Source organism: Carassius gibelio, chromosome B18 (assembly GCF_023724105.1).
Source record: "Carassius gibelio isolate Cgi1373 ecotype wild population from Czech Republic chromosome B18, carGib1.2-hapl.c, whole genome shotgun sequence".
Classification (NCBI taxonomy): Eukaryota; Metazoa; Chordata; class Actinopteri; order Cypriniformes; family Cyprinidae; genus Carassius; species Carassius gibelio.
Window position 1 is genome coordinate 12,522,557 of NC_068413.1, and position 25,527 is coordinate 12,548,083.

General features: G+C 35.8%; 1 protein-coding gene and 1 long non-coding RNA gene across 4 annotated transcripts in view; one reads left to right on the forward strand and one right to left on the reverse strand.

Annotated features, from left to right (window-relative positions):
* Positions 1-25,527, reverse strand: part of LOC127977729 (FERM domain-containing protein 5) — a 123,945-nt gene that overhangs the window by 5,041 nt on the left and 93,377 nt on the right. Inside the window, exons 5-13 of the mRNA XM_052582774.1 lie at positions 22,880-22,977; positions 21,740-21,863; positions 20,610-20,697; positions 19,748-19,836; positions 16,750-16,813; positions 16,514-16,605; positions 13,724-13,798; positions 12,006-12,074; positions 11,710-11,816 (exon numbers count right to left, since the gene is read on the reverse strand). Of these exons, the coding sequence (XP_052438734.1) occupies positions 11,710-11,816; positions 12,006-12,074; positions 13,724-13,798; positions 16,514-16,605; positions 16,750-16,813; positions 19,748-19,836; positions 20,610-20,697; positions 21,740-21,863; positions 22,880-22,977 (806 nt within the window). The remainder of the gene's footprint in view (positions 1-11,709; positions 11,817-12,005; positions 12,075-13,723; positions 13,799-16,513; positions 16,606-16,749; positions 16,814-19,747; positions 19,837-20,609; positions 20,698-21,739; positions 21,864-22,879; positions 22,978-25,527) is intronic.
* On the forward strand, positions 610-4,601 carry LOC127977730 (uncharacterized). Of its 3 annotated transcripts, none has more exons than XR_008158294.1 (4): positions 610-832; positions 2,227-2,395; positions 2,675-2,828; positions 3,040-4,601. It is a non-coding gene; the product is annotated as an uncharacterized LOC127977730 (long non-coding RNA). The 3 variants fall into 3 exon arrangements; XR_008158296.1 differs by lacking the exon at positions 610-832 and adding an exon at positions 1,694-1,876; XR_008158295.1 differs by lacking the exon at positions 610-832 and adding an exon at positions 1,884-2,136.

The following is a 25,527-nucleotide window of genomic DNA, read 5'->3' on the forward strand; positions in this document are numbered from 1 at the left end:
GCAAGATACAGATCTGCGGGAGGAGTTATAGACCACAATATCAACGATTCTTGCTCCCCGCATCTCCCCACCTATTTCCTCCTCCATTTTATTTTTCTTTTTTGCCCTTTCGCTATAAATAAGTAGGCAAACCATTTGTATTACAAACTTCTTAATGGACTACCATTTCAATAACACTTCCAGTCTCTTGCAAGAACTTGTATCTTGCTTTATTTCTTTATCATTTCTCACATGCATTTGGTTGTGAAATGTAGTTTGCGCACCAGAAACCAAATACACACACACATAAAAATAAAAATAAAAAATAAAACGGAAGAGAGGAGCGGGGTGAGCAGCAGCTCATTATCATTTAAAGAGACATGTACCTAAACGGCTCACTGTAAACGGAGCCATTTTTGACCAGATAAAAAGGGCATTGTTTTACAATATATGACCATTGAGGAATTATATATGACCATTGAGGAAGACAGTTCATGAAGAACCTAAAAAAATCATACCATATGATGGCCCGTTTAATATACAAGGTTCAGAAAAAATTGATAGGCTACCTTGTATGTGAAAAAGCAGTACATCAAATGAGTAGTCCAAACATGCAACAATTACAAAATATACACTGTAATGAATTGCTGTAAAAATTACAGCATTATTTTACAGCCGCGGACTGTTTTTTAATAATACAGCATATTGCTGTAAACTGCAATGCATTCTGGGGTCACGTGTAGGTCTGACTCAAATTTACAGAATTTTGCTGTAAATTTCAAATCTTCGGAGCCGCATCGTCAACGGTCGAGGAGATTAACGTTAAAGACAAGAGGAGTGATTCACAACTGTGGTAAGTGACTTCAGTTTTTTATATTTCTTGTTTGGTAGTTTATAGTATATGAATGCATCTACATTCGCGGATTATATTGGTAACCCCAGATTCAAGCATCATCCGTCCGCGGGGAGCGAGGCAGAATTGCGCGGGGTTTCAGTAGCGCGGTCGCGGTAGGATTTCACACATCCCCCGGCGCTATAGCAGCCATGGACAGAAAATCTCTGGAATCCTTCGTTATGAATGACATGTTTCAGTGCTAATAGTTTATATTCACTGTAACTTAGTGTTTATCAGCACACTTCGTCGTGATTATTTTATGATGTAAAACAACTTTGAACATGCAGTCATCTGTTAACACGGGCGCCGAAATAAAACGCGTTTCTAAAGCCTCGCGGTCAGTCAGGGTCGCTCACGGAGGATGTGTGTGTCATATAAATTCTCAGTGGTGCTTTTCTAAGAGGTTAACGTAACCAGTGAGATGTAGATTTTTTTTTGAGCATTTGCTAACTTCAGGTAACGTTAATGTGAAAACTTTAACAAATCTGTTTGATATAAAGTCTGCTTTGTATAGTTAGCCTAATTTATTACCTTAGGGCGACCAAATACGTTTTCCTTGAAATTATTAAATATGCTATTTATATATATGTGTCTATATTTATGTCGGCCGGCAAATCTTGTGTGTATTTTGGCACAGGGTGCACAAAGGCACCTTATCAGTGCGGTGACACTTGAACAAATGAACTGATCATGCGCGACACTGACCAATAAACAGACGAGTTGTTTTATTGCGTCTATGACTTGAATCTTATCATCAGTTGTAGTGATGGGAAGTTCGGATCATTTTACCGAATCGGACTTTTGAGTCTCGTTCAGCAAAATTAACGAATCTTTTTTCGAGTCATTTCAAATGAACGAACAACCAGAAGGTTCAGGAAGAAAAAAACAAAGTGCTTGCAGTCTGTTTCACATTAGGAGGCATTTTGCTGCATAATCGATCCACCACAAACCATATGCAACTATGGAAGCTCAACTTCCATTAAATGGACTGAAAACGCTCAAGTAACGTTATAAGTCTCAAAACGCTTGCTCTGCGCCAGTGGATACACACCATAGACAGTAAAAGAAATATGTGCATGTCACAGACTGTCTGGGCATGCACTTCCGCGTTTCAGAGATCCGCCTTTTACTTTCCGTCAACATTACATTAATTAACGTTTAGAAAATTTATTTTTGACATTTGTGAATCAGTTCAGAATCGTCTGCTTATGCATTGCGATACATTTAAGAATCACATTTTTATCCCACCCCTACTAAATATAGTATGTAATGTAAATGTAAAAATCTGAAATACAAAACAAAAAAAAAAATGGTATAGGTATTAATTACTATTGTGATATTGATTGTTTTAGGAGACACTTTGACAAGTGGGCACTGGATGCTGAGTATGGAAGGCGAGGTGGTGTGTGAGGGCACTCAGCCCAGTTTCCTGTCCGGCCTTGCCACTCTGTTTGCTGCTTATTACTAGTTTAATCTTGAGTATCAGGAGGAAGCAGTGTGTACCTTGGAGTTCATTCAAAGGTAATGGTTAAATTCTAACAACTTCAGAACCAGCATTTTATAGATAAGTTATATCAGAACATTCCTTTTAATAATGTTATGTTATCAGTGTTATTTCTGTTGATGCCTTTAAAACAATGTGTCTTAACTCGAGAAGAGAATATATTTGTCTCCCTATTTAACACCAGCAAGCTATTGAGTTAAATATGTTTTTTTTTTATTATTAGTGGACATCTCCAACTTTCTTGGAGGTCCTAAAACCGCTCTTAATTACATATTGTCTGTTTCATGACCCTTTAGGTGCTTTGTGGGCATAAATCCAGAGAGAGGACCCAAAGCCAAGGGAAAAGTGCCATCGAAATAAAAACAGGACAAGTGATACAGAAGAAAATGTGTGGCAGTCAACCCACATGTTGCCACTCTTCTGTGCAAATTCCAATGGAATTTCTGAAATGTAAGGATACACACACACCAAGATTGCGTCTTCCTTTTATTGTTCTCTATCTGCCTTTGACTGTACCTCTCATCCCTCTGTCTCTCTCTGACTGTACCTCTCATCCCTGTATCTGTCTCTGACTGTATCTGTCCTCCCCCTATTTGTTTCTGAAAGTATTATTATGTTTTGTAATATATCTAATGTATTGTCCTCTTTTCAATATTTCTAGTCACACTTTGAATCCTGGGATGGAACTTCATCTGGAGCATAATTGTTATTTGGTTGATTTTTATCTGTTTGATGGAAAGTTTGTATGACTTCTGCAAGTGCGCGGCTCCTTCCGGTCAGTCATGCATCACTTTTTTTTGTTAGGGGTGCTCCGATCACGATCGGCCGATCGTTAATGCGCATTTCGTCAGTAAAGCCGGTTTTCTAATCAGCGGTTAATTCCATCAGGTGCGTGATTTCACATAGAGCAGCTGTTACTACACAGAGCCGTTGTTAACTGAGAAGATGGGCCAATAAACGCTGAAAATTAACGTGATTTGCGCATCTTCTCTATTAACAACGGCTCTGTGTAGTAACAGCTGCTCTATGTGAAATCACGCACCTGATGGAATTAACCGCTGATTAGAAAACCGGCTTTACTGAGGAGATACGCATAACGATCGGCCGATCGTGATCGGAGCACCTCTATTTTTTGTATGACTTGTTTGGCAATATTGGTCTATTCCTTAATGATGATAGCTATCTGAAAATGTCTTTGTGGTTTTTAAAGGATTAGTTCACCCAAAAATGAAAATTAAGTCAATAATTACTTATGTCGTTCCACACCCGTAAGATCTTCGTTCATCCTCACAACACATAATAAGATGTGGCTCAGTGAAGCGTGCATTTCTAGCAAGATCATTTCTTTTTTTCAATGCCCAGAAAGCCTCTAAAACATTTAAAACAATTCATGTGACTACAGTTGTTCAACCTAAATATTATAAAGCGACGAGAATACTTTTTTTGCCAACCCCCCCCCCCCACCCCCATCTCCCAAAACAACGATTTTATTCAACTATATCTAGTGATGGGCGATCTCAAAACACTGCTTCATGAAGCTTAGAAGCTTTACGAATCTTTTGTTTCAAATCATTTGCTCAGAACGTGTATCAAACTGCAAAAGTCACACGAACCATTGAAATTTCAAAACACTTATGACGTAACGAAGCCTCATTTACTGAAATCATGTGACTTTGGCAGTTTGATATGCTCTGATTTGAACTGAAAGATTAATAAAGCTTTGAAGCTTCATGAAGCAGTGTCATCCATCACGAGATACTGTTGAATAGTCATTATTTAGTTTTTTGGCACACAAAAAGTATTTTCATTGCTTCATTACACTAAGGTTGAACCACTGTAGTCACATAAACTGTTTTAAATATTTTTTTAGTACCTTTCTGGGCATTGGAAAGGGAAATGATCTTGCTAGCAATGTAGGCATCACTGGGCCATCAGGTTTTATAAAAAATATCTTAATGTGTGTTGTGAAGATGAACAAAGGTTTTAAGGGTGTGGAATGACATGAGGGTGAGAAATGACAGAATTTTCACTTTTGGGTGAACTGTTTTAATATGACCATGTTGGTCATGTTTCGGTTATAACGCAGTTTGAATATTTCTTTGTGTCAAGGTCCATGATGGCCATTATGTTCCAAGTAATAAAAAAGAAATCATGCCAAAATTTCATATCCATTTAAAAAAAAATGAAATAATTTTAAAATAAATAAAAATGAGTTCAAAATAATATACTTTTTATGTCATTTTTTTATGTAAATTTGAAAGTGATATATAACATTTTGACCTGTTTTTTTTAGATTTTAAAAATGTTATTTTTTTATATTTTTTTGGTGAATTAAGTTATGCATTATATAACACTTTATGCAGTTAAAGTTAAGTCAGCAATAGGGAAAATATATTGTATGCTATCATTTTACATACTTTAAATATAGCAAATACACATATGCTTTTTTTCAAAGAATTGCTTTGCACAGTAAACTACTTGAAAGTGTGCATTTGCTATTTAAATAATTGTTAAATGCCATATACAATGTATTAAAAATGCAGTATATAATATATTTTTTTGTAAAAATGCAGTATACAAAATATAAAAAAATTACTGTAAATTTTACAGTAAAATACTGGCAGCAGGGTTGCCAGCCAGTTACTGTAAATTTTACAGTAGTCTTACTGTAATTTAATTTACAGAATTTTACTGTAATTGAGAATACAGGAAAAATCTGTAAATTAAATTACAGTACGACTACTGTAAAATTTACAGTACCTGGCTGGCAACCCTGCTGCCAGTATTTTACTGTAAAATTTACAGTAATTTTTTAACAGTGTAGAATACATTTCCTATTTAGCTACGATCTAGTCTAGACTCTAGAATTTTAGCTTTTCATTTTCGCATTATCTGAGTTAAGCAATCTCTTGTATGAAGCGATAAATAAATGACTTGACTGTCTTCTCACCACTGCCATTTTTGGTGTTTATTTTTCTATTTACATATTATGTAAATGCTTCTTTCAGCAGGAGGGGCAGTGTTTGACCTTTCCTTGACAGGTGAGTGATTGAGTTTACCAAATGGCAAATCTTTTCTGTATTCTGACATATTTGTGTGCAAAGAATTTTTGGGCAGAAACTTGATTATATGCATCCGGTTGATATGATTTTGAAATGTGAATGTTGCACTCAAAGATGGTTGCAGATGAACAAAATATTTTTTCAATTTTTCTTGTCAAAACTACGTAAGAACATCCATCAATCGTGTCTAGTCTCAGCATCTTATTCTGGCCTCAAAGGCTGCTCAAAGGGCTGATTTCATGCAACCTGACAAGTAGCAGTCGCAAAGGACAGAAAAAACAACAAGGTGTGCACTGTGCTCGAGGGACAATATTAGAAGGGTCTCATGAAGGTGACGGGCCCAAATACTGAATCACAGACCTGGAGTTCAGTAATGTGCTCGGAGCAAAGCAGACCTGAGCGGAGCGCTAATGTGAAAAGACGTTTGCCAGCTTGTTTGCTCTGATAGACACTGTACTTCAAGCCCCAACTGGCTTGGGAATCACACGTATTGACAGGCAAACAGCCAACTTGCTGAGGTGTTGTAACAATTAGCAGCACATGGTCAGTCCAAAGGACTAGACCTCACTATATACAACATGCACATGTATATATAGCACACAATCTTAAATAGCTACTTACTTAGAAAGGCTTTAAATAGGTTTTGTGATACCAGTCTATTATAATGCAGTACAGAAGTTACATAATATACAGAATCCATCTGAGAGGGGATGTATATTTCTGTTCTTAAACATAATAACTTTAACACCATGATGTTAAGAGGATTCGTCACAGTAAGTGACCACATAGGCCACAAAGTGAGGATGCTGCAAATCTCCTGTAAATCCTCGTGCTTCAGTTCTCACATACTCTTTTCCTCAAGGAACCCCAAGAAGAGAAGCATACGAGTTTTGCTGAGCATTAGATTCTTGAGCGTGTCATTGCAGATATGTTACATCTCTATTCTGATGTGAAGGGATTAGGATTTCATCTTTTGACGATGTGACATTTCACTGCTCAACCAAAGGGCTCTCATTCGCAATATTTAACATCCTGCCAAAGAGAAAAATGGTCACACATGAAAGCACATCTGCTTTAGTGCATAAAGCTGAACTCGGCTCTCATTTATCGGAGTTTAAAGAACCCTGGAATTTAATAGCTCAGGTTTTACTTGAAATATGAGCATACGATTATAAGAAAAAGCTTGTGAAGCCTTTGTATTAACCTTTACTTCTGCATTAATAACTCATAAAAATGTACACTGCTCTCCAACCAAGTTAAAATAATCAACTTTACTTGTTTTCGCAAGGAAAATGCTGTTTAAACATTTACAGACCAGACCATAAAATGTGAACCTTGAAATGTGAACATTAATTCACTGTTAACTCTTCTTTAGCAGTAATAGCTTTCATCTATTAGTACTGTAGTTTGGAAATTTTAACTAATCTTTCACTCTTTGGTTAATATATCTGGGGTTCTTTGTGTTAAAACGCTCTCTTCAGCTCATGTCACTATCGTGCATTCATAGAATTGATGTCTGGACTGAGAGCACAATTTCTTCTCTGAAAGCAGTTCCAGTGGTGAACAACTTCTTGTATCTACGTCTTGTTGCATCACCAAACTTCAGGTGATGAATGGCTATCCTGATAATATCATCCTCCTCTCCCAATGCTTCACAGCTGGAGTCAGGTTTAGTTTTAGGCTGCAGTCCTTCAAACATTATGCTGTTATGTCTTCTTGTGATGTTTGCAAGATGACAACTCTGTGAAAGATTAGTAACAGCACTCTTACACTTGCAGATTGTGGATTAATGAATACCCAGGAATCAAGTGTGTTCTAAAAATGGGAGTAAATATTACTTACGCTATCAGAAGAATAAAAAAAAAAACAATTATATTTAATATTTTTACATTAACAATGTAATCCATATTCTATTTTCTAAAGCGAAGTATGAATCTCAAAAAGTTAGCATTTTGCATTTATTCCAAAATAACTCAACGCAGTAACAATTAAATCAAAGCTGCAAGCAGTGTTGAAAAGGCCCTCACACACATCATGGCTCATAGCTTTAAGGAGTGGTTTTAGGAAAACAGTGAACTGTGGGCAATATGCACTTAAAGTGGAAAATAGAAGGAATATGTCAAAGTCATTTATTTGTGCCAAACTTCCTGCTTCCTGCTGGTGGCGCTATGACTATATATTTGTATATAGATGTCTTCAAGCAACGACTTTGTTCAAACATGAAGTTTGGTGCAGATTGAACATGGTATGTTTGAGTTAATGTAAAACATGACATAACCTGTAGCCAACAGATGGTGCTATGATTATAACTGTATATTGGCCTTGAGATGTGTTTAGGCCAGGACTCTTATTGAACTTGTGAAGTTTGGGGCAGATCGGACATTGCATGACTAAATTATAACAACTTCCTATTTCATGGCGAAACTTGGCTGAAATGTGTCAGACCGCCATGTTAATGCCCTTTAACGAAAACTCAAGAGCTTCGCAATTTAACATCACAAAGTGCTTTAGATTAGACTTACCACATCTGGTGTTAACCTTTTTAAATATAGTAGGAGTTCATTAAAGTACAAGGTCTGAAAATGGCAAAAAATTGCACAAAACTTGCTGAGAAAATTCTCCAACCTCCTGTTGGGTTTCGGACTTCGCACCGGGGGACGTTTTTGTAGGTATTAGTGTGTTACTTGTGTCTACTGAATTTCATACATGTATGCGAAACAGTTTGAGTTACACTTCATTGAAATTTTGTAGTTGGCGCTAATGGGGCAATTCCAATGGGGGCCCTAACAATAGGTTTGATTTGTGAACATATGCTCTGCTATTCTGTTTAATAGTTAAGTTTAAAACTACTTTAGAATTTTTCGGATAATCAGTCATCAAGCTCGGTGAATATGGTTACAGCATGGAGATTTACTTTAAATTTCACCAAGCTGATTACATACTAAAAACTACCACAGATCATGTTTTCATGCCATTTCAAGTCGTATTTTGAAATAACAAAGTGGTTACTTAAGTGTGCGGGTTGTTTACTCCTTCTTATTAACACCATTACAGTATATTGTTCGTTCAGGCTGATTCGCGAATGCTGAATGTGCACAAACACAAGAGGTTGGATTTTCGCATGAACCAATCACAGCCGATCATAACCAGTCATTACCAATCATATCACAATGGAGGCATTACCTCCTCTCATGTGACTTTCCCCCATTCATTCTCAGTTACCCCCCACCAAACCACAGCATGCTTTAAGGGGTCTATTAAAACTCGGTGGGCTCAGGGGAAGTGAGAGAGACAAAAACTCCTATTGTAACTTCACCTGCTGCTGTCGCCTTTGGGCAGTTGTTTCTTTAGAAAATAAAAGCAATTTATGCAGTTTTTAATGTTATATTTTTGTTTTTGTACTACAGTGTTTTTTCACATTCAATATTTTAAAAAGGCACTGCCTCCTTTCCCAAGAATGATTCTACAGCTTTCAAGCTTCTAACATGCGCTATTAATTATGATCAGAACACACGAAGGATCTTTTGATTCTGAGGTGGAGTATCCTTAGTCCACATATCTCATTGATCGACTCCAATTGCTCTTTAAAGAAAACATTAGCATGTAGGTTCACAATCCAAACAAGACTATGATTGTGTTTGTCTGCATTTTTATGTATAGATAATGAATATAATTCCAATGGTAATTCCAACTTCTCTTTCAACTGAAGTATTATATAAAAGTCACCCAAATACTTAAAAGAAAATATACAGTATTGTTCAAAAGTTTGGGGGTAGTAAGATGTTTTCATGTTTTTGAATAACAATATGCTCAACAAAGCTGCATGTATTTGACCAAACATACAATAAATAGTAAAATTGTGAAAAACATTATTGCAATTTAAAATAACATTTATATTTTAATGTTTCAAAATGTAATTTAGTCTTACAATGCAAAGCTGTCTTCGGTATCACGATTCTTAAAATAATCATTCTAATAAGCTGATTTAGTACTTGCGAAACATTTCTAATTATCACTTTTGAAAACACTTTTGCTACTTAGTATTTTTAATAGTTGTCTTTTATGTACAGAAAGCTCAAACTTCTTCACTGTCACTTTTGATCGGTTTAATGCATCCCTGCTCAACAGAAGCATCAATTTCTTTCAAAAGAAAAAGAAAATCTTACTGACCCCAAACGTTTGAGCAGCATTGCATGTTCTTTAGAATCAAAGCACTTCACATCTCAAAGAGCTTTTATAACTGGCAACAAACACCAACAGAAATTCCATTACCTGTCTCTTTCTTTTCTAACCCACCTAATCCGATTTCATCACAACAGCAGAAATAAAAAAATACATCTTGCTGAAAAAGACCTTCAGTGAAACCTAATCAAGCACACACATTAGACTTTACCTAAAGCTGTGGTGGGCACCGCATAAGATGGTGAAGTCATGGGCAAAGGTGATGCCCGCAGCTGGTCCTGCTGCCCCATGAGGGCTGGGTAAAGGGGCAGCACACCCAGGGCCTTTCCCAGCATACGAGGCCCCAAACTCAGCACCCGAACCTTTACATCCCGATAGCAGTGGTTGATCATGCGCAGGTGGACGTTCACCCGGGTGGTGATGCGGATAAGGCACTTCACCATGTTTATCTCTGAAAAGCAAACGTCTTCAGCTGCTGGACTTCTTTAGCGGTTACTGGTGCCCTATTTCCACCGTGGGCTGCTGGGTAAAGGCTTGGCTGTGCTAGTATTAGGCAGTGTAGGCACCCAAGACGGTGGCGGCCAATCCTGCCCCACCCAGGCCTCTCACCTCCTCCTCACTTCTACAGCCAGTGACTTAAATGGTGAGAAAGGTCCGGTCTATTTTCAGAGGAGGGTATTAATACTCCGTGAAGACTCACAGTCAGCACATGCAGGGTAGTTGACTTTATCCTCCCCAGCTCTCTGAGACGATCGCACTACAGACAAGAGCTCTTCACAACATCTTAAGATGGTATTTTCTGTGTTGATTCACAGAGAGGGTATAGTGACCAGAGATTTAACTATGCTGTCTATGTAGAGTGCACTCATGTTGAGAGAGGGCCGTGCTCTCTTGTGATGCTAGGCTAACAGTCAGGCTCATTAGATGAGACGCAGAATGAAGGAGAACAACGGTAAGCCTTGGATAGGTGCCACAGGGAAGTGTTAGTACTGATTGTACACATCTGGCACAGAAATAGAGTGGTGTGACTGACAGGAGCACCTGCATTTCCACTCCTCTCTAAGTGACGGCTGCTTCAGCCTCATATTACTGCATGCGGTCAACTTGTGAACTTTGGTAAGGATGTGTGTGCGTAAAAATAAAAAAAATCTCTCTCTCTCTCTCTCTCTCCCTCTCTCTCTCTCTCTCTTATATATATATATATATATATATATACAGTATATTATCAATTAAGATATATGTATGAAAATAAAAATTATTTTTTTATTATATGAAAACAAAACTAATTATAAATACTTTTTTTTTACTTAATATATTATACATTTTACAGTGTATATGATGAATATACAATAGTGTATATGATGAATATACAATGAATATACAGTGCATAATTATAATGCAAGTTGATATTCTGATCATATTTTTTTCCAAGCACACTTGACCAATTCCTCATGGGCATTTAATAATATTTGACTTTTCAGCCTGTCTGGAATTGGTAGAATGTGCTTGGGGAAAAAATATGATCAGAAAGATCAACTTAACAATAATAATTATGCACACACGCTGTATTCTTTTAAAAAACAGAAATACACAAAAGGCAAAAATGTATAATTCATTATATTTTAAATAAAAAGAAATAGTAAATAGAGTTAAACTGAAATTAAAACTGAAATAAAAATAAATATTTTATTAAATGTATTGGAAATGTTACTATTCAACAATACACTCACACATGTACGCACACACACACACACACACACACACACACACATACATATATGCATAGTAAATAAAAAATATAGTAATAGTAAACACAAATATCTAGAACATAAGCTACAAAAATAGCACCTACAATAACTCGCATTGGAAGTGTTATAATTTTCTTGACTTTTTGAGTGCCTTTATACTGGCATAAATTGCCCTCTTTTTATAAATTATATGTTGCTGTATTATAAGTTGGCCGTTTTCTACAGCATTTTGATGATATTACAAACCATTCAGTGTTTTGACATTTAGTGCTCTGCCTGTGGTGTCAGGGTTTCAGAGAAGAGATGAACTCAGGTTAATGGGTTGAACTGGACTCTCACCTTCCATGATGGATATGTGTACGGCTCTCCGGCGGGTCCGCGGGACACTGCTCAGCCGCGGCCCATGCGTGATGGATGGACAGCTTCTGCTGGGCACCAAGCCAGCCCTGTGACCACATAGACACTCAGTACTGTATCAACACACCCATTTATCACATTACAGTATGTCCTATGACTACAGAGATCAGTCTTACTGGACATGCATTCATGCATGCATAAAAAAACAATCAAAACCAAAATAATGTGACCCAGTGTGAACAATTAGAAAAAGTTAAAAGATCCGCACTCATGCATACCTGTGTATTTCTGGAGGTTCCCGTTTAATTTTTGCACTCTGCTCCATTACCTCTTTGGCTACTCTTCCACTGAAATTAAACAAAAAACAACTGACGTGCCCAGTTCCCCCTGCTAGAGTGAAATATTTCCCTTATCAAAATAAATACCCATAGACATGTAACTAAAAAAATACATAAAGGCCCCTTTAAGAGGACCAAAGCAATCCCTGTTATTTATTTGCAACCAAAAACTAAAATGTATGTATTATATTATTTTATATCATATTATATCAGAAATTTCTAAAATATATCTAAAACAAGTATCTACAATTCTCCTTGCAATCATATTGTAACCAAAAACAAAATTATATCATATTATATTCTATTAAATTATATTATATTATATCATATCAGAAATATCTAAAATATATTTAAAACAAATATATAAAATTCTCCTTAAAATATATTCTATTCTATTCTATTTAGGGCTGCCAGTTTAAATAACGCAATTAAAATATTTTAACGCACTGGCCCCGCCCCCAGACCTGTACATCATCTTATATTTCATACAGTGACTGTAAACAAATATGATGCAGGACATCAATGCCATAAATGCAGTTATACCCTAAATTTCAAGATGTTATTGCAAAAATGCCCCTTATAAAAGAACACAGAAGATATTTTGATGATTGCTGGTAACAAAGCTGTTTTGATATGATAACCAATGACTTTCATATGAACAAAAAATATACTGAGATATCGAATCATCATCTTTTATTTTCCATCGTTTTTGTTAGGCTGTTGTGGCCTTAATGTATGCTAAATTTTATGTTGAATCAAATAAAATATTTCTTTCTAAAGCTACAGTTTCTAATGTCTACTTGATACTTTCTCATTTAACACAAAAATAGCTTTAAATAATCTTCTGTGGGCATTTTCACAGGGAAATTTATTTAGCAACTAATTAGATTTAATTAATCGAAACATCATGTAATTAGATTACATTTTTAATCGACTGACAGCACTAATAATATTATAAAATACCTTCACACTGTATATACGGCTGGTGACAGGTGTTAATTTCACACCCAGGTTGAGGCTGTTTTGACCAGCTTCATCTATTAATACCAGTCAAAAGAAAACAGCTCAGCCATTGAGGATAAAATAGCTATGCTTTCCAGCCACGTTCGAACCGTTGGCATTTCGCTGGGAATTGTGATCCCTGTGACTGTGAGGAATGGTGACCACTGCTTCTAGAGTCCATGAAGCTCAGGAATTAGATTAACGTTATTGAGTCCCCTCTCTTAACTCAATCTCTGCCTCTCCGGCTGTGACTGAACTACTTCTCTTTAAACAAAACCTCTCAGCGGAGTCCTTTTACGCCTTAAAATCCTGCCTGTCTCCTTAAATAGGAGTGAGAAAATAACTGTTATCAATTTCCTAATGAGGTGTTTGAGTCTGAGAGCCCACTATAATAATTGATCGTGCTGTTTGTTTAATTGCCCCGATGGCTCCATTCATCTGTTACAATTGCAGTTATTAAGTAAACATCTGTGTCTAAAAGGTGGCCTGTGTGAACAGCTCCATCCGTGGCAGGTTGTGGTGCATTGGCTCCAAAGCAGTCACCTCTATGTGACCGTGATGAGGACAGCAGGCTGTTTTTGGAGCAGGGACCCCTGAGGCTGTGGCAGTCCATCGGCAGTGACCCGTGCTGTGTCTGTCTGTCTGTCCACACTTACCTGTAGCGGAAACGACTCCCCTTGAAGAACAGGTTACTGCTGGACACCGTACGAACCTGGCTCGACTTCTCCAGCCTGACGAGGGGCAGAGAGGAATGAGTAAGCTCGGAACATGCACAAAAAACACATTTACAAGGCAAATAAAAAGGATAACACAACTCAGTATTTCAAAACTAAACAGTCTGAATTAAGAATAATTTCTCTTTTAACTCTTTTAAGCACAAATATGGCATTGCTGTTATTAAATATGTTCAAACTTTCTAAGACTATTTAGTATTTATTTATTTTTATTTTATTTTTAAGATTCATTTTATAAATCTCTATTTAGAGTTATATACAGTGGTAGATGATACGTACAGACAATTACTTGGTGTACAAGTACAGATACCCTAAAAAAAAATTACTCTTATAGAAGTATACATAGCCCTTTACGATTTTAGTTGAGTAAAAATAATAAAAGTATTTGGTAATTAATGTACCTAAGTGCTCGACCAATTCAACAAGTTTATGGAAATTAATTAGCTTGATCAGACACTGCTATTGCATTAGAATTACATTAGATTTAATATATATATATATATATATATATATATATATATATATATATATATATATATATATATATATATATATATATATATATATATTATTTTTATTTGTATTTTTTTAAGATACTCAATACAGATACTGAATGTACTTAAGTAGAGTAAAGTAAAAATGTGTCCACCACTGGTTATATGATAACATAAACGAATCTGCAACTGTAGAAATCTGTGAAATACATATGTTTCTATACTTGGTTCTATACTTCTATATTATGGTAGAATATTACAGTATTTGCTATATTAGTTATTTATGTAAAGAAATGTTGACATTTTATTTACAAATGTTGTAAAATTAAACTAACATTAAATTTCATTAATGTGTGGAAACAGGTTTGTGTATATTAGCTACAATGTAAGACTTAAAAAAATTCTGAATTTCTTTTAATTCTGAATTCCACTATAAATTTTACAATCAAAAATGACATGAATCTGTCTGGCATTTGTGCAAAATAAAACTGCTTGACATTCATCGATTGTTATAAATAATCATCTGTTTTAGTTTGCATTCATAAACTTTCAAAATAAAATTACCTTAATGAGATTAACTAATTTTCAATTGTATTTAATTAATTTAATTCAGAAGTATTTTATACATTACTGAATTTAAATTATATAAAACATATTTAATAAATAAATATCCAAAGTTCTGTATTGAAACTCTAGATGGGGCACGTACGATAGGTCTAACTCAATAAGACATAATTATCATGTGGCGCAGCTGATCGGTTCTTTATATATCAGCAGCCAATGTGCTCGCTGCTCAACATTCAAATACTTGGCTAGTGCTTGCTGTAACAGCTGCAGCATGCTTAAGAAAGCCTCCACCTTCCCCAGCTCCACCTGTATTGATCTGCTACAGGGTGATTCATGTATGCTACATATGGGGGTTATTTCATATATGTTATGTGCAGCAGCAGTATTTCTTACATGCTCACAGCAGCATGTTGTGGATGTATTGGCAGTAGCAAGTCTCGGTACTTGTTCTGCCGCAGCCGCAGCAGCGTAGCAGATCTATTCCGCCAAGACCAAACACATTAACATTGTCATGTACATTACCATGCTAAACCCTCCGAGAGTTGTCATGATAGAAATACGTTTGTTGAACTCCAAGCAAAACAACATTATATCACATTACAGTTAAATTAAATGTGTTTTTTTTATTATAAGTCCGATTTTGTCATATCACCTACCCCACTGACATGCTCAAAATGTTTGGTTTCTAAAGCTAGTACATATTTTCCGTCTAATCCTCCCAGTGACGGAAACCTCAGGCTGAGCTTGAGTGCTCTGACTCTGGTCTCTGGTGAACATTTGATTCAGGCTTTTCATCACCAGGTGTGGGATCTTCTTCCCCATAGACGGCCTTTATGTGAATCATAAAACCCACTTTTCAATTATCATCTGCCTTCACCTGCCACAAATTCCCCTTCTCTAGGGGACTTTAAATACAGCTACAAATTTCTATATTGCCCCAGCGGAATGAATTCAGTCAGACTTGGAATACCATGTAGATTCAGTTTTGATAAGGCGCCTTGCCAAATCAGTGCTTACACCATTCCCTTCACCTAAACTGAGCTTTCCCACTCTTCATGATGAGCGCTGAAACAGACTCTCGTTCCAAAGATGCCACCTCAGTCAGCCAAAATCGTTCATCATAAAACGGAGACAAAAACAGCGGTGGCTCGCCATGTTATGAAACTGGGCTTTCCTTTTAAAAAAAACCTGAAACACTGCGGTCTGCCTTGAGCTGCACTTTGCTTTAAACACTTCCCATGGTGTGACCTAGGACACGTACAATCAACCGTGACTGAAATGCGCACGGACATCCCTCTGGAGGAGCTAGCAGGACGCATCTCTCATTGCTCATGCAGTAAAGGTCATTCTCAACACGTGGCTGTTCCATTAGATGACCCCCGTGAGGTAAAACAGTGTCAGCATCTAGACATAGGTGTCCAGACACTTGCAGAAGTGTCTTGCATTATTAGTTATTAGACAGCTTATTTACCAGTCTTAAATATCATACTCTGGAGAGATGAAATGACAGTGTTTGCAATTAGGAAGAGCCAAAAAGGAACAAATTATTTCTGGAACTTGTTTATTGTGCTGTTGCCCTTTCAGAAGCATCAAACCTGTCTAACCAAACAAATATATTCATCTTTAAGGAAGGAGCAGTGCAAAAACTCACTTGTAGAAAGCTTGATTTTCAACACCGCATTTCCAAAGGTGCTTGCAGGCCTCTGGAGTTGGTGCAAAGTATGTCAAGATGATCTTTTTGTCCTGTGCATACCAATAAGTCGTTAAAGGTGCACTTCGTTGGAGGAAATTATTCATGTTTCACAAATCGTGTCATAATCATAAGGCAATTTGGTATATTGTAATTATCTTTGACTTCACCAGTGTTGCCATATTTAGTGTTCTCACCTCCTTCTGATTTGCATATATATGGAATGTCTTTCCCTCAAACTTCAGTTTGGTCACCTCGTCCCTGTTCAAACGGAAGAAAGCGGCATATATTAAGATATTATAATGTATAGAAATTTAGAATACACTCACACAAATGTAATAAAAAGTAAATATATGTAGTTCATACATATGTAGTATTATGTATAATTGTATACAAATAATTGGGTAGCACTTTATTTTACAGTCCTGTTCCTCATGTACATACTATGTACTTATTATTGTAATTACAATAACTATGTAATAACTAGGTACTAACCCTGAACCTACCCTTAAACCTAACCCTACCCCATGTAGTTACCTTGTGTTACCAGAACCTTCTTAGATATATATATATATATATATATATATATATATATATATATATATATATATATATATATATATATATATATATATATATATATATTATTGATTGACACCACATTGTCTGTGATTAATCACAATTAATTGCATTGTTATGCACAAAACTAATAATGCATTCAAATGTAGTGTATTGTGCACTTTTTTCATTTAAAAGTTGGCCTACTGCTATATTTATTTATTTAGTCATTTAGCAGACGCTTTTATCCAAAGCCACTTACAAATGAGGACAATGGAAGCAATGAAAATCAACAAAAGAGAAATGATATACAGGTGCTATAACAAGTCTCAGTTAGCTTAACACAGTACATGTAGCAAGGGCTTTTAAATAATATAATAAATACAATGAAAACAAATAGAATAGAAAAAGAATAGAGCAAGTTAGTGTGTTAGAGAAAACCGATAAAATACAGAAAGATTACAAAGCTAGAATTTTCTTTATTTGGCATTTTTTTAAATAATAGAATTAGTATAGTGAGTGAGTGTTTTTAGCTGATTCTTGAAGATGAGTTGGGCAGGTCATTCCACCAGGAGGGAACATTTAATTTAAAAGTCTGTAAAAGTGACTTTGTGCTTCTTTGGGATGGCACAATCAAGCGACGTTCACTATGGAGGGCACATAAGTCTGAAGTAATTAATTTAGGTAAAGGGGTGCAGAGCCAGTGGAGGTTTTGTACTCAAACATCAATGCCTTGAGTTATAATTACTATATAAATAAAAGTGTAATATTTGGAAACACTTTATACAAAATGTGCTTCGGTAACACTTTCTATGAAGCCCGTATTTATAATAAATTATAACTATGAGAAGTATAATCCATTGTAAAAGTTGATGCAACATGTTCATTGAGTTATAAATTATCATACTCTTAAAAGCTATAATCACAAATAAGTAAATATTATAATATATTAATACTGTTCTTATGAATATCCATGAGATGATACATCATATTAATAAGGTTTTTTTTTATTTTTATAATGCACTATGCATTCATTATAATGCCTTAATAATACCCTTATAATGTGTCATAACTATGGGCTTCATGCTTTTTACAGCAGTGTTCCTTTTATACAGTAGCAGTTAAAATATTTATTGAAGCCTATATCTCAACTTATAACATTCCTGTAATTAAATTAAATATAAAACAAGCTATTTGTCACTGCCAGGACATTAATGTTTTTATAGAAAATATTTTATAGTTAGTTATAGGAAAACAAGTTATGCTCAGTCAGAGTCCAGAGCCTCGATCATAACATTATAACCGGCATCTTCCGTTTAAAGACCTGCATCGCGGGACCCATCGCAAAAGAGAGCAGTGCAGGACAACTTGATGTGAGGGTAGAGACTCATGTGTGCGGGATGCGGGACAATAATTAGGGTGTGATCACAATAGACAATCTTAACCGTGCCGGGGCGTGTTTGACCCCCAAAGCCTGGTTCGTTTGACTAGTGTGATCGCTTCATTTAGCAGTCCTTGGCTCAGTTGGAAGAGGTGGGCAAGAGCACGGTTCAGTTAATAGATCAGTGAGTGTGAGCGCTAACCGCACCAGAGTGATACGTGCTGCATGATTGCGTGAATATTTCTTAGTGGCAAAAGTGATATATGTGTACAGCAATATATTGTGGGAGGGCCGTGTGTTACCACATCCCATACCACAGAGTTAACAAAACAATGCACTCCACTGTGTTGAGCGAGAGCGCTTCTCTGCTGTCTTCATGTGCTATTGGAAACTTCCTATTTCGAACTTATAAAATCATGATTATGAGCTTGTTGATGCTTAGCCTAAATAATTTGATCGGGAGCATCCCCTCCTGTGCCCCATGATTTGTCAGTATGTGTATTCAGAGCCAGTGAACAACGACTTTCATAATAATAAAAAACCGCGATAATAACACATTAACTTGCCCAGCCCTAATATATACATACATACATACACTCACTAATACATATATGAAAAATATATGTATTAGTATATCTCATTACAAATGCATTAAATCAAACAAATTAGTTGAACATTTTTTTACAAACTGAATTACATTATCTCATTTTAATTAATTACAATGAACAAGCCACCTTGTCATGAAAAACTTTAAATTGCCATATTATGTTTCACAGATAGATTGCACAATTGCACTCTTTCTTCACTCTTACTTTAAGTTTGAATAACGCATGCACTACAGATTGAACCACATTGAACCAACAAAACCCAGAGATACTGAAACAAAGGACAGGCAGCACAATGGCTCAGTATTTATGCATTTCTCTTCTCTTTGTATGGCCAGACCTCACGTACTTGTTGTGTCCAGATGACTTTAAACATGCCCTCTGGATGGAGAGCTGGTGAAGGATAATTGGACACCTGTCTGCTCTAACGGCTCAGAAAGAGGCAGATGGTCTGGCCCTTTTGGCTGGGAACGTATAATACAATCTAATAAAACCAGCTGTGACTTGTATACCCAGAGCCCGTCGCTAGGCTAGAATGACTCATTATTTTCAGCTTCACGATGCATGCATGTATGCATGTCTGTGTTTACTCAACCCCGAAGACGTCAATAGAAGTTCAGTAGGGAAAAGAGGCAAATATTAGTCACTCACCACTTGAGGAAATGGACTCTTTTGTTCCCTTGAAGCACGACAAAACCGAACGGGGTGAAGGCGAGGAAAGCCGGGTTACCAGATACATCCTGTGATGAACAACAACAGAGGAGGACCACATCACCTTCATTTCTCAACAAGCAGAAATTGAGCAAGAAGACTCAATACAGCACAATATAGAAGTCATCGTAACTGAACCTTCAGGACTTTTACTTTCACAAACTGGAGACAAAAAAAAAAAAAAAAAACACTGTAGGGAGTAAGTTTCTTAGTACACTATTTTAATGGCCTTGTTTCAAGCTACAATTTCCCCATTCATTTTCTATAAATCTGCAGAATATATGCAAAGATGTAATGAAATTAAAAATAGCAAAACATATATCATTGGTTTTATACATGGCAATATATAACACTACGGACTATAAATTCATGAACTAAAGAAACTCAAGTCTCTTATGCTCAATAAGGCTCCATTTATTTCAACAAAGACCCTGAAATAGTGCACTATACCATTACATTTTTAAATAACAGTTTCTAATTTAATATATATTAAAATGTAATTTATTCCTGTGATGGCAAAGCTGGATTTTCAGCCTTCAAGATTACATCATCTTTTAGAAATCATTCTAATATTCTGATTTGCTGCTCAAAGATTTCATTTCTTACTATCAGTGGTGAAAACACTTGTGCTGCTTAAAATTTGATGGACACTGTGAACAGCAAAAGAACAGTATATTATTTGAAATATAAATCCTTTGTAACATAATTAATGTATTAACTGTCACTTTTGATCATTTGATCTCTCACCAGAAACTAAGTTATTAAACTAAATATATATATATTTTTAATAGAGTTGTCTAACCTTGCACGGATGAGGATCCACGCCATATGTTTCAAGCATTTGTGCTTTCTGCAGGAACTTCAGCTCAGCTGTTTCTGGAGTTTGACCTCTGCAAAACAATGCATTAAAACACAATATTCCAAGAGTCACCAATTACATTTCAGAAGTAATACACTGGTGCCATTGGTATTGACTGAATCCCCATTACAGTGGTTTTGTAGTCAACATATCCTTTAAAGTGGAAAACTGCTTATTTTTTTTTAAATATGCTCATTTGAATATGAACAAATGCATCTATTTTGACACTTTACACTTGAACCACATTGATTAGCGGCCACCAAATAAAAAAATCTACTAAAGCAAACAAACCAGACGCATCAAGTATCATCACTCCAGGAAACCTCTTACCAATTCATATTTTATTCAGCACTGGCCATTTAACATTCAAGACCTTAATGTAACAAGACAGCCTGGCTTGTGTTTCAATGCAAATCAAAGAAGAAAAGCGACCCTTAACACTGAGACTCAAGGACTGATTTACTGGATCATTTTGGAGCATCGCTCTACATTTCCAACATAGTTTCCATAATAAGACTGATGGGCCGGCTCTGGTTACAGAACAGTCAGACCACAAGAGGGCAGCAGTAATCATGCTCCTGTTTGGTGGATCATCTAGTGGTGTGACCCTAAATTCCAAAGTGTAGATGTCACAACGACTTATTTTCATGTTCCACCCATATAAGATTAGTCAACTGCTTCTAAAGACAAATTACAATCCTGCAACTTTTTTAAGTTGAATAAATTAACAGTAATGTATTAAATATGAACATCAATTAATAATAAACAATAGCATGTTTATAAAATATAACCTAGATTTAAAAAATAAAAAAAGTTGTTCGTTTGTAGTTCATGACAATCAATGCCTTAACTAATTAACCTTAGTGCTACTGAAAATGTAAAATGTCAGAATAAAGATGAAAAAATGTTAAATGAAGTAACTGAATTATTTAAGGACACGAACACTAAGACAATCTGATGTACAGAATCTGAAAAACAGAAACGTACAGATATATACAAAAAGCTGAGAGAAGAGAATTCTTAAGAGACATCACATTTCCATAAAGAGAAAGCAGGGGAAAGGTTACACATACATTAACTCGGTCTTGTGAATCTCTGCAATCCTTCTTTCCAGCTTCTCCGAGTGCTTGGGGAAGAACTGGAACTTTGAGCTGTAGCCCTCTGGATGCTTTCCTGGGTCGTAGTCTCCAATCTCAGCTGCAAAGTAGTCATGAAAATCAATCTTTCATCATGCTACCATTCATAGAGTCCAACCTCAGCAGTAAAGCAGACACATAAATCAATCTTTCATCATGCAACCGTGTTACTCCGATGCATTTTAGATGACAAGTGGGCATGTTGACGTGTTGTCTTAATGAACACCCTCTGTGAGAAGAAGTGTTGGGAGCCATATTTTCTCTTTGTAGGCAGGATGTAAGGTTTTGTGGATTAGCATAAAATAATAGCATTTTCAATATGTCGTTAGCTTCTGCACTTGGGATCCATAAGTCCTGACCATTGCTCTGTGCACTGAAGTGATGGAACAGTTCATCTTTAATTCAAAAGTGTCGTCCAAAACATGCCCCTGACCAACCTGTCAAAGAACATTACTGTGCATCCTGCCCTCAGAGCCGCTATATTCCCTTCTCATGTGACCGAATCTCTGTAGACTATAAAAGTTCATCCATTTATTTATTCTAGGTTTGAAATAATGTTGGAATTTCAGGGAAAAGTGTGAAAAAAAAGAAGAAAAAAAGTAAGATTCAATAATAAATTAATATTTTTAATTAAATTGTAAATTTGTATCCATAGAAGTACATTATAATACACTACTATTCTAAAGTTTGGAGCGAAAGTTGCATTTAATTGATCAAAAAATACAGTAATTTACCATTTAAAATAATTGTTTTCTATATGCAGTTTGTTTTAAAATGTAATTAATTACTGCTAAAGTAACTGAATTTTCAGCTGTCTTTATTCCAGTATTCAGTGTCACATGATCCTTCAGAAAACATTTAATATGCTTATTCATGGCTCTACAAATGTTTCTTATTATTATCAATGTTGAAAACAGTTAGGTTGCTTAATATTTCTGTGAAAACAATGATACATTTCTATCCATCAGGACACCTCGAAGAATCCTTGTTGAATAAAATAATCCCAAACTTCTGAACGGTAGTTATCAGGCAGATTTTATAATAGATATTCTAGGGTTAAAGTTTATTCTGCGTTACCTTGTAAGATGTAAGCTGCCAACATGGCAGCATCAGACGTTTTGCAGAGGAGCCGACCGTGGTACAGATCTCTTTTGATCTGCAGGAAGACGAGATACCTGCAACCAGGAGAAAATACCTTATGCAAATGCATTCAATTATCCTTCACATTTTAGTAAGACTATGTAAACAAAATGTTAAATGTTAAGCCATTTGTCTGTAATAATGATGAGGGCTGATCATGGCAAACACAGAGATGCAATGGGAAATTTCACAGTAGGAGAAAAAAAAAATATGTGGATTCAACTCGCTCTCAAAACATGCTGACTATTTCTCTTTGATTTGGTTATGAGCTCCCGGAATGAATTGAGAACAGGATTGTTGTTTTGGGAAGCGATGCCCTAAAGCAGACTGCTGTGTCAAAAGTTGTCAGGTTGGGGAAAAGAGATACTTCAGCAGTCAAAAACACTGCAAAACCCAGACGGTCTTTGTCCCTGGACCTAACATCTGTCTCCCAGCGGTATAATGTTCTAAAAACAGATGCTACTTTTTATAATTATGCATTTAGAACTCATAGATTAGATTTTAATGGAATGGAAAGAGGACATTCTACTGTTTGCTTTATGTGACGAGAAACTTCTTTTTGGCACTGTTACATAAAGACAAGAGCTTCCTCGTGCACCAGTGTCACATTTTCTATTCATAAATCAATCCAGTCCCAATCTGGTACTTGGCTCTTCTCACCTTCAGTGCAACAGATGTCCCATGAGTAAAGAGCGACATGCTTGTCTTTAACTTCTCAAAGTAGGACAGCCCAGCTAGAGCTAATAGCTTTTCACTTAAGAGGCCATAGGAGCTAAAAATGCAATTATATGTTCCCTGAATTCTCTCTAGGTGACAGCAGCTAAATGGCATTTTCTGTAGCCACCAGTCAATTTCTGGCCTACATATGGACTTCCTTCTTTATCTGTAATCTGCCATTTAAGGAAACACAGTCTACGTGTTAGTGTCATTTGGTTCTGGAGAAGGGCAGGCCAAATATAGGAACAGCTAAATGGCAAAATATTGGGCTGAGATGCTTGTTTTTGCTCTGTGGAATATGCACTCTACTCAAGTTATTTTCCAATAATCCAACAATCACAGAAAATGGATATATATTACTAACAAACATAATAATACCAAATTATCACATTATAGACAGATGTTATTATTAAGTGACATTTTTATGCTTGTAAGTTTAAAATGTAAAGAAAAGGGTAAACATTTTATAAATGATATTAAATATCAGTATAGCACATAAAAATATAAAATAGAATTTTAAAATGTCAAGATTTTAAACTAAAGATTTAATCAAAGACTTCAAAAAGCTGAATATCATATCATTTCAGACAGGCTTATCTGTTGCTGCCTAAAATTCTTAAAGGCATTAATTACCAACAACTTTATTCTATAAGACTTCACTAAGACATAATTATGAAAATAAGTTTAACATGAAGTTTTATGCAGTATGTTGAAAGATGCTGATATGTCAAACGTAAAGCATTATATCATTCAAATATATTATTAGCCAACATTTAGATACAACATAACAACTTACAATGCATGATGTGATGTTAAAGAATGAAAGTATCATATGCAGCTTAGTGCAGAGACAGAATCACTTTTTCTTTTACAGGGACTATGCTAATTCTTCCATTCACTCCAAATGATGTCCTTTAATCCCTCTATTTCTCAGCCATCTCCCTCATTAGTCTTCCTGCTCCTTCTGTCTACCTGCCTCTTTCTCATCTAATTTCCTGTCTTCAACTCTATGTCATCCTCTTGTTTCACGTCTCTTTTCAGCTTCTCCTCTCATTTCAGCGTGAGTTATTACTTTGCGTTCCCCACAAGCATTTAATTTCACAGTACAGTAAACACAAGCATCTCCCCTTACTCCACACATCAATGTATACTTGAACACACTGCGAAGTGCCCATATGTCAAAGTATTTAATGTCTGCTACTTATATGCACACATTGTCATTAATGCGGCCCCTCATTAGGTTATAAGAAGCACAGTATCAAAAGATCTCGTTTCAGGTCGAGTGTGTGAATTTCTGGGTGACCTCATTGCAGACTGATCGAGAGGGGATGAAAGAGGTGGAGAGAGACACTGTGATGCTGGCCAAGACTTTGCTTGCTAGAGGCTAATCATGTATCATTCAGAGGAATCTGTTAGGAGTCACTGACCATACATCATTCCTTAGCAGTGAGTGAGAAACAGCTTTGAATCTTGAGAGTACTGGCAAGATATAGTTCTAGATAACAGAGATAATAATGTTTATTTTTTTAAAGGGGCCATGAACTGAGAAATCAAAATTCCCTTTATCTTTTTATATTTAACGTTTCACTCGACTCACAATTTGATTCACGATTGGATTCGATTCACAATTTTGTTTTACAAAATGAGATTTAAGACAAATTATGAATTTAAATGTGTCCTTTTATTATTGCTTGGACAAAATGCTTTTTGCGAAAAACTGAAATATAACACTGTACTATACTAATATAGCAGCTGCATATTATTACTCTTTTGTTGGTTTTGATTGCTTCTATTGTCCTCATTTGTAAGTCGCTTTGGATAAAAGTGTCTGCTAAATGACAAAATTTGTTATGTAATGTAAATGTAAA